At 46.0% G+C, this 17,965-nt stretch overlaps 2 protein-coding genes across 11 annotated transcripts in view; one reads left to right on the top strand and one right to left on the bottom strand.

Moving 5' to 3' along the window:
• The window catches only part of LOC136834745 (uncharacterized), a 179,301-nt gene extending 166,740 nt beyond the window's left edge, over positions 1-12,561 (top strand). For all 8 annotated transcript variants that reach the window (XR_010851863.1, XR_010851865.1, XR_010851867.1 and 5 more), the window contains one exon: positions 12,313-12,561. The gene's annotated coding sequence lies outside the window, so the exon portion shown is untranslated. The remainder of the gene's footprint in view (positions 1-12,312) is intronic.
• LOC136834746 (kin of IRRE-like protein 1) overlaps positions 1-17,965 on the bottom strand; it is a 237,787-nt gene that overhangs the window by 7,156 nt on the left and 212,666 nt on the right. For all 3 annotated transcript variants that reach the window (XM_067097346.1, XM_067097347.1, XM_067097345.1), the window contains 2 exons: positions 17,131-17,739; positions 16,332-16,426 (listed from right to left, as the gene is read on the bottom strand). In XM_067097346.1, coding sequence (XP_066953447.1) covers positions 16,332-16,426; positions 17,131-17,739 — 704 coding nt within the window. The remainder of the gene's footprint in view (positions 1-16,331; positions 16,427-17,130; positions 17,740-17,965) is intronic.

The following is a 17,965-nucleotide window of genomic DNA, read 5'->3' as shown; positions in this document are numbered from 1 at the left end:
TAATCTACCTTTGGGGGCTCCCATTGATCTACCTGTTTGCCACTTGGCACAACAGGATGCTCCAGGTGTTTTGCTCCATTGTTCCTGACCCATGGGCTGCAGCAGAGGACGCCTTCCAAACCCATGGGACAACCTGGATGCTTATGCTTTTCTACTGTTCTGCCTACTTCGTTCTGTGATCAACAAGATAATGATCACCAGGAACTTCAGAATGATCCTAGTGGCTCCCAAAAGGCCACATGCTGCATGGTATCTGGACCTGCTAGCTCTTCTCATTAAGGCACCAAGAGAGATCCCCACCCCCCCAGCACCTCTTGTGTCAGCCACACATAGAATGGTTCCATCAGTCTGTGGAGTTGCTCGCACTTCATGGCTAGAGACTATCCAGCATCTCTTGCGAGTGAGAGGTTTTTCTTGCCGCACAGTAACAGAGATGTCTGGATGTCTGTGACAGTCCTCTGCTGCAGTCTACCAAGGGAAATGGGCCGTCTTCTGTGGTTGGTGTCGAAGCCACTGTTCAGCAGGTAGAGGACTTCCTCGTCTTCCTTCACCAAGAGAAGCTCCTCTCCATCTCAGCTGTTAAGGGCTATAGTGCACCCTGGGCCTAGTCCTCGCTGGAGATATCATTGCTGATGAAGAGTTTCGAAAGGTCTTGCCCTCCCAGGGAACTCAGGCCCTGTGTGTGGGATGTGACTCTTGTACTTGGGAGCCTAATTCACGCACCATATGAGCCCTTACGAGAGTCGTCAGACAGTGATCTGACCTTCAGGACTATATTCTTGCTAGTCCTGGCATCGGTGAAGAGAGTAGGCGAGCTGCACAGACTTTCCTTAGATGTGAAACACTCGAGGGGATGGGGATCGGTTTGTATAGAAGACTCAGAATCTATCAGTCCCTGACACTAGATTCAAGTCCTTTACGATCCCTTCCTTATAGGACTTTGTTGATAATGAGCCAGCTGAGATGCTACTGAGTCCTGTTAGAGTGTTGCGGCGCTATCTGAAGACTCACCATCTCAGGCTTGAAAGTTGACAACTCTGTTAGCACTGGCTTGACCAAGAAAGAGGTGTCCAAGAACACTATATCCTTTTGGCTTCGTGAGACAATCAAATGGGTATACTACGTATCAGGCGAGGAGAACTCCAGTATGTTCTGTGTGAGAGTTCACAGAGTTAGGGGCATTGGTCCGTCCCTCGCGTTCAGAAAGAATTTATCGGTTCCTCAGGTTCTGACTACTTTCACCTCCTTCTACCTTAGGGATATTGCTCCTCTATGAGGAGAGGTAACATCTCAACTAGGGTGTACAGTTGTGGAAGAGTGAGTGTGTGTTGAGTGACAGGTCGTCTCCCCTACCTCTTTCCTTCAACATTACCCTCCCCTGCAGGCAGATGGTAGGTTATTGAGACATCACGAAGCTGGAACAGGCGTCGATGCAGGTGAGTGTTATATAACTGAGCACCGTTTCTATAGTCTAACAGATATATAGAAGCAAAGCCTTCCCTCTCTCTAGCAAGGGGAGAGAGGGACAGACAATGTGAACCCATTACTTATCACAGGCAAAAAAGTGATAAAATCACAAAAGGGGTAGTAAACCCCAGCCACAAGAGACAGATATGGAGGTCAGGGGATACAAAGGAATGGGTAGGGCGTAGGGCTTTACTCCACAACCTGATAAATTATGATGAAAGCAGAGAGTAGAAGTAGTTGTCTTTTCTCAATCAGTATAGAAAGCAAGTGCCATTATAATACGCACAATGCTAAGCATACCTGAAGAGATAGACACTGGTACTTCTTCAAGCAATACAATTTGAAGACACAATAGCAATTGTATACACTCAGAGGTGCGCAATCATATAAATGCAACTCTTCTTTGTGGGTAAAAATTTTTGTCTTTTTTCTTCTTTGTTGTCGAGAATAATACGGTGAACTCATTTCGAGTGTTGCTGTTGCGGAGAATAGAGTAATGTTCAACAAAAACCTGGGCCAGGTCAGTGTTGGGTGGCACTGGAATCAGGCACTCTTGCTTAATTTTCACATCATCAGCGGTGGCTTATCCAAACCATAGCGTATTATAATGGCACTCGCTTTCTTTACTGATTGAGAAAAGACTCATACTTTTTGCTTTCATCATAATTTATCAGGTTGCAAAGTGAAGCCCTAACCCTTCCTTTGTATCCCCTGCCCTCCATATTTGTCTCTTGTGGCTGGGCTTTACTACCCTTTTATGTGATTTCATTACTTTTTTGCCTGTTATTTCAGTCCCTTTTTTCAGTGGCAATGCCCTAAATCGAGAAAAATTTAGTAACAAAGGAATGGGGTTGTTTAGCTTTTAGATGGAGTCTTCTTAGACCTGTGTGGCTTCTCCGTAATAATGGTCAGCTCAGCTCGTTTGCTGCAGAATTATGCGATCAAATATATTTGTGTGTGTGTGTGTGTGTGTGTGTGAAATCTAGGGTGAGTAGGAGGGTGATGGGGGTGAGGGAGGGAAGACTGAAGGAAGGGGTGGAAGGGGAGTAGGGGTGAGGGGATGGCGAAGGGGAAGGGGAGGGAAGATGGAAGGTGAGGGGGAGGAGGAAGGGGATGGAAGAGTGAAGGGGAAGGGAAGGGGAGGGCAGGGGATGTAAGAAGGAAGCGGAGGATGAGGGGAGGGGAAAGGACATGGCTAAATTAACATTTGATTTTGTGCTTGGAGAGGGGAGGGGAAGGGTGAGGCGGATGGAAGCAGGAAAGGGAGGTGGAGGGAAGAGGGAAGGGGAGGGGGATGGAAGAGGGAAAGGGAGGTGGAGGGAAGAGGGAATGGGAGGGGGAAGACATAGCTTAATTAATACTTGGTCTTGTGTTTGGGAGGGGAGGAAGGGTGAGGGGGATGGAAGAGGGAAAGGGAGGTGGAGGGAAGAGGAGGGGGATGGAAGAGGGAAAGGGAAGTGGAGGAAGAGGGAGGACTTAGTTAAATTAACACTTGATATTGTGCTTGGGGAGGGGAGGGATGAGGGGGATGGAAGAGGGAAAGGGAAGTGGAAGGAAGAGGGAAAGGGAGGTGGAGGGAAGGGGGAAGGGGAGGGGGATGGAAGAGGGAAAGGGAGGTGAAGGGAAGAGGAAATGGGAGGGGAGGAATTAGCTAAATAAATACTTGGTCTTGTGCTCGGGGAGGGGAGGGGAAGGGTGAGGGGGATGGAAGAGGGAAAGGGATGTGGAGGGAAGAAGGAAGGGGGAGGACTTAGCTAAATTAAAATTGATTTTGTGCTTGGAGAGGGGAGGGGGTGAGGTGGATGGAAGAGGGAAAGAGAGGTGGAGGGAAAAGGGAAGGGGAGGGGAAGGACTTAGCTAAATTAACACTTGATCTTGTGCTCGGGGAGGGAGGAGGGGAGGGGAGGGGGCTAAATTAACACTTGATCTTGTGGGGATGGAAGAGGGAAAGGGGAGGGGATGGCAGGGAAGGGGAGGGGGATGGAAGAGGGAAAGTGAGGTGCAGGGAAGGGGAGGAGGATGGAAGAGGGAAAGGGAGGTGGAGGGAAGGGGAGGGGGAGGACTTAGCTATATTAACACTTGATCTTGTGCTTGGGGAGGGGAGGGGAAGGGTGAGGGGGATGGAAGAGGGAAAGGGAGGTCAAGGGAAGAGGAAAGGGGAGGGAGATGGAAGAGGGAAGGGAAGGGGGAGGACTTAGCTAAATTAACACTTGATTTTGTGCTTGGAGAGGGGAGGGGAAGGGTGAGGGGGATGGAAGAGGAAAAGGAAGGTGGAAGGAAGAGGGAAGGGGAGGGGGATGGAAGATGGAAGGGGAGGAGGAGGACTTAGCTAAATTAACACTTGATTTTGCTCTTGGAGATGGGAGGGGAAGGGTGAGGGGGGATGGAAGAGGGAAAGGGAAGTGGAGGACTTACCTAAATTAACACTTGATCTTGTGCTCGGGGAGGGGAGGGGAAGGGTGAGGGGGATGGAAAAGGGAAAGAGAGGTGGAAGGAAGGAGAGGGGGAGGACTTTGCTAAATTAACACTTGATCTTGTGCTTGGGGAGGGGAGGGGAAGGGTTAGGGGATGGAAGAGGGAAAAGGAGGTGGAGGAATAGGGAAGGAGGGGATGGAAGAGGAAAGGGAGTTGGAGGGAAGAGGGAATGGGAGGGGGAGGACTTAGCTAAATTAACACTTGATCTTGTGCTCGGGGGGAGGGGAAGGGTGAGGGGCATGGAAGAGGGAAAGGTAGGTGGGTGGAACAGGGAAGGAGGGGATGGGGAGGGAATGGGGGGAGGACTTAGCTAAATTACCACTTGATTTTGTGCTTGGGAAGGGAGGGGAAGGGTGAGGGGGGATGGAAGAGGGGAAAGGGAGAGTGAAAAGGAGGGGAGGGAAGGGAGAGTTGAATGGAAGAGGGAATGGGAGGGGAGGACTTAGCTAAATTAACACTTGTCATTGTGCTCGGGGAGGGGGGAGGGGAAGGGTGAGGGGATGGAAGAGGGAAAGGAGGTGGAGGGAAGAGGAAGGGGAGAGGAGGACTTAGCTAAATGAACACTTGAATTTGTGCTCAGGAGGGGAAGGGTGAGGGGATGGAAGAAGAGAAAGGGATGGGGAGGACTTTAAATTAACACTTGATGTTGTGCTTGGGGAGTGGAGGGAAGGGTGAGGGGATGGAAGAGAAAAAGGAGGTGGAGGAAGAGGTAATGGGAGAGGGGAGGACTTAGCTAAATTAACACTTGATACGGGGAAGGGTGAGGGGGATGGAAGAGGGAAAGGGAAGTGGAGGGAAGATGGAAGGGGAGGCGAGGACTTAGCTAAATGAACAATTGATTTTGGGCTTTGAGAGGGAAGGGGAAAGGTGAGGGGGATGGAAAAGGGGGAGGTGGAGGAAGAGGGAAGGGAGGGGAGGGTGCTAAATTAACACTTGGTCTTGTCTTGTGCTTGGGGAGGGAGAGGGGAAGGGTGAGGGGGGAAGAGAGAAAGGGAGCTGGAGGGAAGAGGGGGAGGAAGACTTAGCTAAATTAACACTTGATTTTGTGCTGGAGAGGGGAGGGGAAGGGGAGGGGATGGAAGAGGGAATGAGGGGGGATGGATCTTGTGCTCAGGGGGAGGAGGAAAGGAGGGGATGGAAGAGGGAAAGGTAGGTGAAGGGAAGGGGAGGACTTAGCTAAATTAACACTTGATTTTGTGCTTGGGGAAGGGTGAGGGGATGGAAAAGAGGGAAAGGGAGGGGGAGGACTTTATATTAACACTTGATATTGTGCTTGGGGAGGGGAGGGGAAGGGTGAGGGGGATGGAAGAGGGAAAAGGAGGTGGAGGGAAGAGGTAATGGGAGGGGGAGGACTTAGCTAAATTAACACTTGATTTTGTGCTCGGGGGAGGGAAGGGTGAGGGGATGGAAGAGGAAAGGAAGGTGGAGGGAAGATGGAAGGAGGGGATGACTTAGTTAAATTAACACTTGATTTTGTTCTTGGAGAGGGGAGGGGAATCACCCGGGTGAGGGGGGATGGAAGAGGGAAAGGGAGGTGGAGGGAAGAGAAGGGGGAGGACTTACCTAAATTAACACTTGATCTTTTGCTCAGGGAGGGGAGGGGAAGGGTGAGGGGGATGGAAGAGGGAAAGGGAGGGGGAGGGGATGGAAGAGGAAAAGGGAGGTGGAGGGAAGAGGGGAGGGGAGGAATTAGCTAAATTGATACTTGATCTTGTGCTCATGGAGGGGAAGGGGATGGAAGAGGGAAAGGGGGATGGAAGTAAATTAACACTTGATCTTGGGCTCCGGGGGAGGAGGAATGGAAGATGGAAGGGGAGGTGGAGGGTAGGGGGAAGAGTTATCTAAATTAACACTCTTGGAGAGGGGAGGGGAAGGGTGAGGGGGATGGAAGAGGGAAAGGGAGGCGGAGGGAAAGGGAGGCGGAGGGAAGAGGTAAGAGGAGGGAAGGACTTACCTAAATTAACACTTGATATTGTGCTCGGGGAGGGGAGGGGAAGGGTAAGAGGGATGGAAAAGGGAAAGGGAGGTGGAGGGAAGGGGAGCGGGAGGACTTTGCTAAATTAACACTTGATCTTGTGCTTGGGGAGGGAGGGAAGGTGAGGGGAATGGGGAAAAGGAGGTGGAGGAAAGGAAAGTGGAGGGTGATGGAAGAGGAATGGGGGGGAGGACTTAGCTAAATCAACAATTGGTCTTGTGCTTGGGAGGGAGGGAAGGGAGGGGATCAGAAGGAAAGTGAGGGGATGGAAGAGGGAAAGGGAGGTGGAGGAAGAGGGAAGGGAGGGGAGGACTTAGCTAACTTAACACTTCATTTTGTGCTCAGGGAATGAAGGGGAAGGGTGAAGGGGATGGAAGAGGGAAAGGGAAGGGAGGAGGGGCTAATTAAAGATCTTGGAAAGGGAGGGGAGGGGAAGGGGGAGGGGCATGGAAGAGGAAATTGAGATGGAGGGATCTTGTGGGAGGGAGTGGGAAGGGGGATGGAAGAGGGAAGGGGAGGTGGAGGACAGGTAAATTATCACTTGTTCTTGTGGGGAGGGGAAGGGAGGGGGATGGAAGATGGAAAGGAGGTGGAAAGGAAGGGGAAGGAGGGGATTGATCTAAATTAACACTTGATTTTGTGCTTGGAGAGGGAGGGGAAGGGTGAGGGGATGGAAGAGGAAAGGGGGTGGAGGGGAAAGGTAAGAGGGGAAGACTTAGCTAAATTAACACTTGATCTTGTGCTCAGGGGAGGAGGAAGGGTAAGGGGATGGAAAAGGGAAAGGGAAGTGGTGGAATAGGGAAGGTAGGGGGAGGACTTAGTTAAATTAACACTTGATCTTGTGCTTGGGGGAGGAGGGGAATGGAGGTGGAGGAAAGAGGAGGTGGAAGGGGGAATAGTTAAATTAACACTTGATTTTGTTCTTGGATAGGGGAGGGAAGGGTGAGGGATGGTGGAGGGAAAGGGAGGTGGAAGGGGAAGAGGGGGAGGACTTAGCTAAATTAACATTGATCTTTTGCTCAGGGAGGGGAGGGGAAGGGTGAGGGGGGAGGGAAAGAGGTGGAGGAATAGGGAAAGGGAGGGAGATGGAAGAGGAAAGGGAAGTGGAGGGAAGAGGGAATGGGAGGGGAGGACTTAGCTAAAGAAACACTTCATCTTGTGCTCAGGGGAGGGGAATGAAGGGATGGAAGGAAGGAGGGGATGGAAAGGGAAGGGAGGGGAGGACTTGGCTAAATTAACTCTTGGTTTTGTGCTGAGGAGGGGAGGGGAAGGGTGAGGGGATGGAAGAGGAAAGGAATGGAGGGTGGAGGGAGGGGATGGAGAGGAAGGGGAGGGGAGGACTTAGCTAAATTATCACTTGGTTTTGTGCTTGGGGAGGGGAAGGGTGAGGGGGATGGAAGAGGGAAAGGGAGGTGAAAGGAAGAGGGAAGGGGAGGGGATTGACTTAGCTAAATTAACACTTGATTTTGTGCTTGGGGAGGGGAGGGGAAGGGTTAGGGGATGGAAGAGGGAAAGGGGTGGAGGAAAGGGAGGGAAGACTTAGCTAAATGAACACTTGATCTTGTGCTTGGGGATGGGAGGGGAGGGGGAAGGGTGAGGGGATGGAAGAGGAAAGGGAGGTGGAGGGAAGAGGGAAGGGAGGAGGAGGACTTAGCTAAATTAACACTTGATCTTGTGCTCAGGAGGAGGGGAAGGGGTGAGGGAAGAGGGGAAGGGGGGGAGGACTTAACTAAATTAACACTTGATTTTGCCCTTGGAGAGGGGAGGGGAAGGGGAGGGGATGGAAGAGGGAAAGGAGGAAGAGGAGGAGGACTTAGCTAAATTAACACTTGAGGAGGAGGGGTGTTCAGGGGATGGAGGGAGGAGGAAGGTGAGAGGAATAGGGAAGGGAGGGAGATGGAAGAGGAGGGGGTGGAGGGGAGGAAGATGAATGGGAGGGGGAGACTTAGCTAAAGAAACACTTGGTTTTTTGCTTGAGAGGGAGGGGGAAAGGTGAGGGGGATGGAAGAGGAAAGGAAGGGGAGGGAAGAGGAAGGGGGGGAGGACTTAGCTAAATTAACACTTGCTTTTGTGGGGAGGTAGGGAGGGGAAGAGTGAGGGGATGGAAGACGGAAAGGGAGGTGGAGGAAGAGGGAATGGGAGGGGAGGACTTAGCTAAATTAAAACTTGATCTTGTGCTGGGGAGGAGAGGGGAAGGGTGAGGGGATGGAAGAGGGAAGGGAGGTGGAGGGGGAAGGGGGGGGAGGACTTAGTTAAATTAACACTTGATTTTGTTCTTGGGAGGGGAGGGAAGGGTAGGGGGGATGGGATGGAAGGGAGGTGGAGGAAGGGGAGGTGAGGACTTAGCTAAATTAACACTTGATATTGTGCTCGGGGATGGGAGGAAGGGGAGGGGATGGGTGAGGGGATGGAAGAGGAAAGGGAGGTGGAGGGAAGAGGGAAGGGGAGGCAGGAGGACTTAGCTAAATGAACACTTGGTCTTGTGCTCGGGGAGGGGAGGTGAGGGAAGAGGGGAAGGGAGGGGGATGGAAAAGGGAAAGGGATTTTGGTTGATGGAAGATGGAAGAGGGAAGGGGAGGACTTAGCTAAATTAACGCTTGATTTTGTGCTCAGGGAGGGGAAGTGTGAAGGGGATGTAAGAGGGAAAGGGAGGTGGAGGGAAGAGGAAGGGGAGGCAAGGACTTAGCTAAATTAACACTTGATCTTGTGCTCGGGAGGGAGAGGGGAAGGGTGAGGGGATGGAAAAGGAAAGGGGGTTGATGGAAGGGGGAAGGGGGGGGAGGACTTAGCTAAATTAATACTTGATTTTGTGCCAGGAAAGGGAGGGGAAGGGTGAGGGTGATGGAAGAAAGGGAGGTGGAGGAAGGGGGGGGGAGGACTTAGCTAAATTAACACTTGATATTGTGCTGGGGAGGGAGGGGAAGGGTGAGGGGGATGGAAGAGGAGGGAGGTGGAGGAATAGCAAAGGGAGGTGGAAGAAAGGGGAGGGGAGGGAGGGGAATGGAAGAGGGGAGGGAGGGACTTAGCTAAATTAACACTTGATATTGTGCTTGGGGAGGGGGGAAGGGTGAGGGGGATGGAAGAGGGAAAGGGAGGTGGAGGGAAGAGGGGAAGAGGAGGTGAGGACTTAGCTAAATTAACACTTGATATTTTGCTTTGGGAGGGGGGAAAGGTGAGGGGATGGAAGAGGAAAGGGAGGTGGAGGAAAGGGGGGAGGGGGAGGACTTAGCTAAACGAACACTTGATTTTTTTGCTTTGAGGGGGGGGAAGGTGAGGGGATGGAAGAGGGGGAAAGGGAAGAGTGGAGGGAAGGTGGAGGGAAGAGGGAAGGGAGGAGGAGGACTTAGCTAAATTAACACTTGATCTTGAGCTCGGGGAGGAGGAAGGGTGAGGGAAGAGGGGAAGGGAAGGGGGAGGACTTAGCTAAATTAACACTTGATTTTGTCCTTGGAGAGGGTAGGGGAAGGGTGAGTGGGATGGAAGAGGGAAGGGGAGGACAGCTAAATTAACACTTGATATTGTGCTTGGGGAGGGGAGGGGAAGGGTGAGGGGGATGGAAAAAGGAAAGGGAGGTTGAGGGAAGAGGGAAGGGAAGGGGGAGGACTTAGCCAAATTAACACTTGATTTTGTGCTCAGTGAGTGGAGGGGAAGGGTGAGGGTGATGGAAGAGGGAAGGGGAGGACTTAGCTAAATTAACACTTGATCTTGTTCTCGGGGAGGAGAGGGGGATGGAAGAGGGAAAGGGAGGTGGAGGGAACAGCAAAGGGATGGGGAGGACTTAGCTAAATTAATACTTGATTTTTGTGCCTGGAAAGGTGAGGGGGATGGAAGAGGGAAAGGGAGGGGAAGGACTTGGCTAAATTAACACTTGATACTGTGCTTGGGGAGGGGAGGTGAAGGGTGAGAGGGATGGAAGAGGGAAAGGGAGGTGGAGGGAAGACGGAAGGGGAGGTGAGGACTTAGCTAAATTAACACTTGATATTGTGCTCGGGGAGGGGAGGGGAAGGGTGAGGGGAATGGAAGAGGGAAAGGGAGGTGGAGGGAAGAGGGAAGCGGAGGCGAGGACTTAGCTAAATGAACACTTGATTTTGTGCTTTGAGAGGGGAGGGGAAGGGTGAGGGGGATGGAAGAGGGAAAGGGAGGTGGAGGGAAGAGGGAAGGGGAGGAGGACTTAGCTAAATTAACATTTGATCTTGTGCTTGGGGAGGGGAGGGGAAGGGTGAGGGAAGAGGGGAAGGGGAGGGGAGGACTTAGCTAAATTAACACTTGATTTTGTGCTTGGAGAGGGGAGGGGAAGGGTGAGGGGATGGAAGAGGGAGGGGGAGGTCTTAGCTAAATTAACACTTGATCTTGTGCTCGTGGAGGGAAGGTGAGGGGGATGGAAGAGGGAAGGGGGGGGAGGACTTAGCTAAATTAACACTTGATCTTGTGCTCGGGCAGGGGAGGGGAAGGGTGAGGGGGATGGAAGAGGGAAAGGGAGGTGGAGGGAAGAGCGAATGGGAGGGGAGGACTTAGCTAAATTAACACTTGATCTTGTGCTCGGGGAGGGGAGGGGAAGGGTGAGGGGGATGGAAGAGGAAAGGGGAAGGGGAGGACTTAGCTAAATTAACACCTGATCTCGTGCTCGGGCAGGGGAGGAAAGGGAAGGGGGTTGGAAGAGGGAAAGGAGGGAAGATGGAAGGTGAGGGGAAGGGGTAGGAGGAAGGGAAGGAGAGGGAGAGTTGTAGTATTATATAGTTAGATAGATAGATAGATAATTCAGAGTAAGTCAGCCAGGTTTCCCTAACACCACTTGCTATTCGCACGCATTAAGAAAACTGCATCTGTTCTGATGTTGTGAGCATTCTGTACCTGAGCATCAGGAAATTTGAATTTTGGGGGCTACTTTGAATGGCCCACTGTACCTTTAAAATTCATTATTTAAAAAAAAAAAATCCCGAAAGGTATCCCTCCAGCTTTCAAAAAAAAATAAAACGAGTATTTCAGAATAAAAAAAAAAAAACTAAAATCCCGAAAGGTATCCCTCCAGAATACGAGCTTTCAAAAAAAAACTAAAATCCCGAAAGGTATCCCTCCAGAATACGAGCTTTCAAAAAAAAAAACTAAGTTTCATGGCTGTATCTTTTACTGTTATTGCTCCACAGGCATGTTAGGACCCTCACCCACCCATCTACCCCCAGCCACATCCCCTGAATGCCAAAACCCGATATCTGGATCTCCGGAACGGCTTAATGGATTTCGATTCATCCTGGTCGGTTGAGTATTTTCAGAGTTATAGAGGGCCAAAGTCGGGGTTTTTGTGTACTCCGGGTTGCTGGGCTTTACTAACCGCCAACTACCGTGGCAGCTGATACATGGCCTTATCATTGCCACCGACAAGAGTCAACCTAGCATTTCTTCTCGAATGATGCAGCTTTTATACTCATCTGTTCGAGAAAGTGCCCAGAAGTCGGGCAATTGAACATACAGTCCCTACACTTCGTTCATTTTGTCAAAGGCATGGTCCTCTTCCTTGATCTCTCGACCAGGAAGAAGACCTAACACCGAACTGCCAGTCAGTTCAGAGACTTACCCAGCTTCCTCCCTCCAAGAAGTACGTCTTCCTATAATAAAGACCGAAAGGTTTGTATATCGTGTAGGAACAACTGACAAATTTTGAAAGTAATTTGTAATTTTCCTAAGTGTACAAACCTGAGGTATTTATAACTTAATGGCCGCCTCATGCCACGCCTTAAGCTGACAAAAGCTCACCTGGGCCGAAAGTAAAGTGACGCTCTGCCGACCGGGCTGGCGGGACTCCCACCCAATCATTCAGTAGTTAACTGCCACGCCACCTTGTTAAAAGTTTAACAGCCGGTTCCAGCTACGCCGGTGGTAATTCATACAGTATAATAAAGACATCAGGTTTGTATAGTTAGGAAAAATACAAATTACTTTCAGAATTTGTCATTTTTCAACGAAAGGTACATTCATTAACCATTAGCGGTCCCCTGGGTCAGATCCTGTTGTCATTCTAAACTCTGAGTCAGTTCCCTGAGCTTAAGCAGTGAGAATTTTTGATGAAACTTACTGGCATTTCAGATAAGCAAGACTATCTCTGTATAGAAGTGGAACAACTAACAATGTGCAGGGATCGGAAGATATATTTTAGTGCAGTTATCTGTTCAATAAAAACTTTTGTATAGAAAGTCATTTGTAAGTAAAAAGTTTGAAAGCATACCTTCAAAGTTCGTGAGGAAACAATTTTAGTACTTTTTCTTTACCTAATATATACCATTTAGGTTTAAGTTTTATAGTAAGAATTGTGTATTCCGGAGTATTCAGCACTAAATTTTCTATCATAAATAAAATGCAAGAAGAATATGAGATATCTGAAAGTGTCTTATTATTTACAGGCAAAGGACGGGCAAGGACCAGGTGGAGACATACAACGGACCGTAGACGGAATCAAGGGCTGGAAGATATATTGTAATAAACAGAGGTCACTGGACTGTAGATGACAGATGGCAGGAGTTACCATAATCTGAGTGCAGTACTTTGTGAATCACACATCAGTGAAAATGTTTAATCTAAGAGCAGTACTTTGTAAATTACACATCTGTAAAAATGTTTGTACAACAAAAAGAATATAGAAGCAAATTTCACTACTGGGTCTCTTTCTCCTTGGTATTGTTTGGGACGTGAATGCTCGTAGGTATTTTATCAACAACAACAACAATAATAATAATAATAATAATAATAATAATAATAATAATAATAATAATAATAATAATAATAATAATAAAGATGCTAATGATGATGATGATTAATTCTGAAGTCTGGGACTCGACGTGCTTCATTGTCCCAAATTCAGTAGAAACAAATTTTTACCTCTTTTGGAGGGCAAAATCTTCATCATCATCATCCTTTAACCAAAGTCACTGAACAGGGGATGAAAGAAAGAGAGATTGTGAAAGGGAAGAAGCAACTCACGAACCTCATTACGAGGATGGTATAAAATACGACTGCGAGGATGATTTAAATGATGTATATGAAAAAGCCTTCTCCCCCTTTAATAAATTACTAACAGACCTTACGGGACTGTCCCATCTTGCCTCAAAAAGTGACCTAGTAAATAACTTTTCGTAAATTGTTGAAATATTTATTAATTAATTGCAAAAATTCAATGCAAGGGGCTATCATTCTTTAATCAAATAACGGGAAAGACGAAAAAACATGAAAAATAAAAAAAAGGCGACTTTTGGAAAAACTCAAACAGCAACGTATAAACCGGGTTGTTCTCCCGAAAGTCCCTTCTTTCATGCGTTGATGACGTCATTTTACTACACTTACTGCATACGTCATGAAGAAGTTGCTATATGTTATTTCCTTCAAATTTTTAACCCTGATTTATGGACACATTCCTTGTCTTTTTTGTGCAGGGATGATGTATATTGAAAAAAAAAAAAAACAGCTATTTTCATCGATATTAAATTAATTAAAAAACAAAGAACCTTCGTTTGTTCTGGCATAATACATCTAAAAGCACTTAGGTGTCTTATCCTTCATTGCCTTCAAAAACTAACTCTTAGATTATGACCCAATAAATAAACATTTGTCAAATTTGTTTATATTCACTTATTAAATGATGGAAACTCAAACAGCAACCCATAAACCTGGTGAATCTCTCGACAATCCTGCTGTTGATGACGTCATTTTACTACACTTGCTGATTACGTCATGGAGCAGTTGCCATATGTTATTAACATTAAATTTTTAACCATGATTTTTATATGCAAGCATTGTCATTTTATGTATACATATTGCCATAAAGTCTTAGTATCTATTTAGAAGATCTACACATGTATAAGAAATAAAAATTTGCCTTGAGGTACTAAATATTCATACTTTTCCTTCATTGAACAGTTACCAAGTTTTGTTTTAATGGTGTAAGGAGCATGTTATCCAAGGAGTCTGGAGTTATAGCCAAAGAAACTACTTCAATTTAACACTAAATATATGCTATAAAATCTAAGTTGTTTACTGAATGCCTTTTTCTCAGAGTGTAAAAATTTGAAATACTTGTAACGAGAAGTTAACAACAAATTTCGATGCAAAACAAATTTTTTTGTGAGATCTAGTGTTCCCTCAGTTGGCTACAATGTAAGATGGGACTGAATAAATCACCGATAAAGACCAACTAATTACCTAACGGTTGAGTAATTCAGAGAATACTGCATATAGAGATCAAGTTCTTATTTCATTACACCTGCTATGATTCTTTAAATTTATCGGCTAACTTTGTGCAGGCGCAGACACATCAAAGATGATATTTGTATAAATTTGTACAAAGTGACACCTGGCAACTGTATCAATACGTAAACACCGAGAGTGGAGGAGGGTCCGCTACTTCTCATTCACAACTATGGTTAATGACGTCATCAGATAGCGTAAACAACAATATTCCTGCTAGGAAAGGATAAACACCAGCTTTTTTTGCCTGCTGTTCTTGTTATGTGTAAACAAGCCTAACTATGTTGCAGGTAAAATTTACAGATTAATTCCCTCAATTTACTGTAGTGATGACGCTTGTACAACTTTTTGCTGTCTTGTTTGTAAAATCAGGTTTTTAATCAAAGATTCTGAGAAAAATGTAACATAAGGAAAGAATGAGAAAGTTTACGAAGACTGGTAAAAATGTGGATTCGGAAATGCTATATGTTCCTTAAAATGTGAAAGTCATTTGGCAAAGAAAAACAAGGAATAAATACGATCCATCACTATCACGTGAATATAATCTAGTCATGGCCCTTGGAAATTTCGGCCAATTTTGGCACAACATCGAACAGCAACCCATAAACCTGAAGGAACTACAAAATTCCTTCATTTTAGGCGGGAAATTTCCTGTCCTATCATTGGTTGTCGATGACGTCATTAATGAAAGGGTTGCCTTATAACACTAACATTTTAACTCTGAACCGTCATTTATTTAAACATATCTCGTCTTGATGTATATGTCTGTTGTCACAAAATCTTAAATTGTTTATATAATATTTTTAAATAGATTTAGAACAATAAATGATAGTTAAGTGCTAATTATTTGATACTTTTGCTCACGGAAGAGTAACCAGTTATTGTGTCCCATGGCGCAAAAAGCCTTATCCAAGGACTATAGAGTCATAACAAAAATCTACTAGAATTTTTTAACCAATCAATGATATAATATATAATTTCCTTCTTTAATGCTTTTTCATCAGATTATGTAACATGTAATGTTATAGTGAGAGATGAACAACAATTAACGATGCAAAATCAACATTTCTGTAAGAATTAGAGTTCTCCTAGATGGCTACAATGGAGGAAGGTAACTTCTGCATAATTAACTAGTTGATTACTTTCTCGGTTAATAAATACAGAGAGTAATATGTATGAGGGCTAGGGCATATATCACAACATCTCCACTGAATCAGCACCTTTAATAGTTATCACGATGAAAGCGCAGACATCCCCTAAAGTAAATATTTGTCGAAGATTAAATCTGATTATTTTACGTAAGTGGCACCTGGCAACTACAGTATATCAATATGTCAACGGTGGTTGATGACGTCATCAGACCTCTTGTATAAAACCATTCCAAACACAGATGAATATTATACGAGCTTGCATTTTATATTTTATTAACCAGTAGTATTCCTTTCTATTTCTTTTATCTTACTATACTGAAGAGGTTGGAAATTCTCTAAGAAATCTAAATCCAGAATTGACACTCGATTAGATCATTAACAGATTTGACTCTTCCGTCTTGGTCGATAACACTTCCGAATTATATATATGGTAGATTTTTTATTATAATTTTTCCTGGAAGTTCACATTTAATTTAATATTATTTCAATGAAAACCTTCATGAAAAATGTGCGATCGGTTTGGTAATTCTGAAACTGACTTTCTCTGAAGCTTCTTACAATTGTCACCTAACCTTTTATTTTTTCGGACGACATTCAGGGGCGCATGAGTCCTTGGGTAGGCAGTCGGGATCAGCATATAATGCCCAGATCCAGATCGCCATAGTTATTTTTTCAGTCTATTTTCGGAAGGGAATATTGCTATTTAAACCATGTTTCCACCTATTTGAAATTTGTTTGTATGCTTGATGGAAAACAGTATGTTAGACTAAGATACCTAAAAGGGAAACATGATAAGTGTTCCTTCTGAGAACTGAAGCAACAGAAGAGAATAAACAGCAGCGAAACAAACTTGATTAAAGGCAAGATACAAAGCAAGATCTCTTTCTCAAAAGGGTTATTTAAAGTCTCCTTCACAATTCATTTCTAATGAGAATATCCTACATGAATAATCAAAGAATAGGTATAGAATATCACTGAATAAATAAGTCCCCCCCACCAAAACAAAGAATGTTCATATTCTCGGTACTTACATTATTCAACAAGCTGCTGGAACTGTCACAGTATGATTCTTCGAGCGGTAAGGAACACTCTTGGATCAGCTGACGGCTTCGCTCGGTGTCGGCTTCTGCTAAGTTTAAATAAGAAGAAGAAGAAGAAAAAAAGACTATAAATTTGCCTGTACATGTTAAGTTTTCTACATCACATTCCTTTCGAAGGTCATTATCTTTTATCTCCATCCTCATCACCAAACTGATCACAATTATTGTTATTATCATTCTTGCTTTTCCTGTCTTCCAAAACGAAATTCTCGTGAAAAACATGAAAGGATTAAAGATTCCTTGAGCACACAATAGCAAGAGCAGGCGGTCCTTTGCAGTCTTTCCAGTTCAGCGTTTTCGATGACACTGCACAATTCTGATGACATTTTGCTATGGAGGAATACAATGGTAAGACCTACAATACCTATCCTTTGAAAAGGACTGATTAAGACCCAGACCTATTGACATGAAAATTATGAGAGAGGAGGCTGGAGGTGAGTGGAGATTTGTGGCAATAAAAATACGGGAAAGATATGAATAGTGGACTTTTGCAAAGGCACTTTCCCTGGCGATGATGATTTAGAATAATGAGTTCTTCCCTGTTGTGACACTGTTTTAATATGCAAATAATGACGATAGCGTAGCAAATTTAAAATACTTTTAATGGTTATAAGCATCATATATTACTACTTTGCCAAGAAAGTGAACTGCACTTAACATTACTCGTATTAAGAGAGACCTAACACTTAATACAAATCATGAATTCACTGATATTTTCACTGAACATTACCTGTTTTAACGAGGATAATATCTGGTTGTGGATCCTGAGCTTGAGGCTGTTGCTGTATGAAGCCACCTTCGTCACACCCGTTGGTATTTGTAGACGCCTTATCGTAGAGGATCTTCGTCTGTGTCTGCTCCCTGTTTCGGGCCTTCCGCATTTTGATCACCACCCCCAAGATAATGAAGCAGAGGAGAAGAACCGACAGCACGACCCCCGTCAGCACTGCCAGCAAAGGAGTCATCGCGAATAACTGGAAGGGTCCCTCCGCATCCGCCGCAGCAGCGCTGGTCCGCTTTTCCGCTACGTCAATGGGCGTCAGGTAGATAATTCGGGTTGGCTTGGCTGTGCCCTGGGCGTTGGAGGATATGATGGCCAGCTCGTATTCGGTGCCCGGGGCCAGGCCAGTCACTGTGAAGTGGGGCTCGATCTGATCCATGAGTGCTGCCAACACAGTACCTGAAGACTGGTCCCCTGAAGATGAGGGGCCCACTCGAACTTCGAGGGTGAAGGTTTGGGACAGTCCTCCACTCCATCCCGCTTGGCACGCCACGACCACCTCTCCGGCTGCGCTTGCGTTGTGCCATGCGCTGCAGTTGTGAACTGGCTCTGGGGGTGCTAGAAAGGGGAATAACATTCCTTGTTATAGGAGCTGAACTGTAATCACATACACACACACTCAAAAGGTTAATGCAATCTTCATAATAATACTGATCAATGAAAATGAAAGTTTCATGTTTATATTAGTGAATGAATCATTGCCACTATTATTGCTTTCATTTCTAGTGATGCTGGTCATTTAATTCTGGCTATGTGGTATTTTCTTAGCCTTCAACGCTTCTAA

This window comes from Macrobrachium rosenbergii, chromosome 54, assembly GCF_040412425.1.
Source record: "Macrobrachium rosenbergii isolate ZJJX-2024 chromosome 54, ASM4041242v1, whole genome shotgun sequence".
Taxonomy (NCBI): Eukaryota; Metazoa; Arthropoda; class Malacostraca; order Decapoda; family Palaemonidae; genus Macrobrachium; species Macrobrachium rosenbergii.
This window is presented reverse-complemented; position numbering and strand designations above follow the sequence as displayed.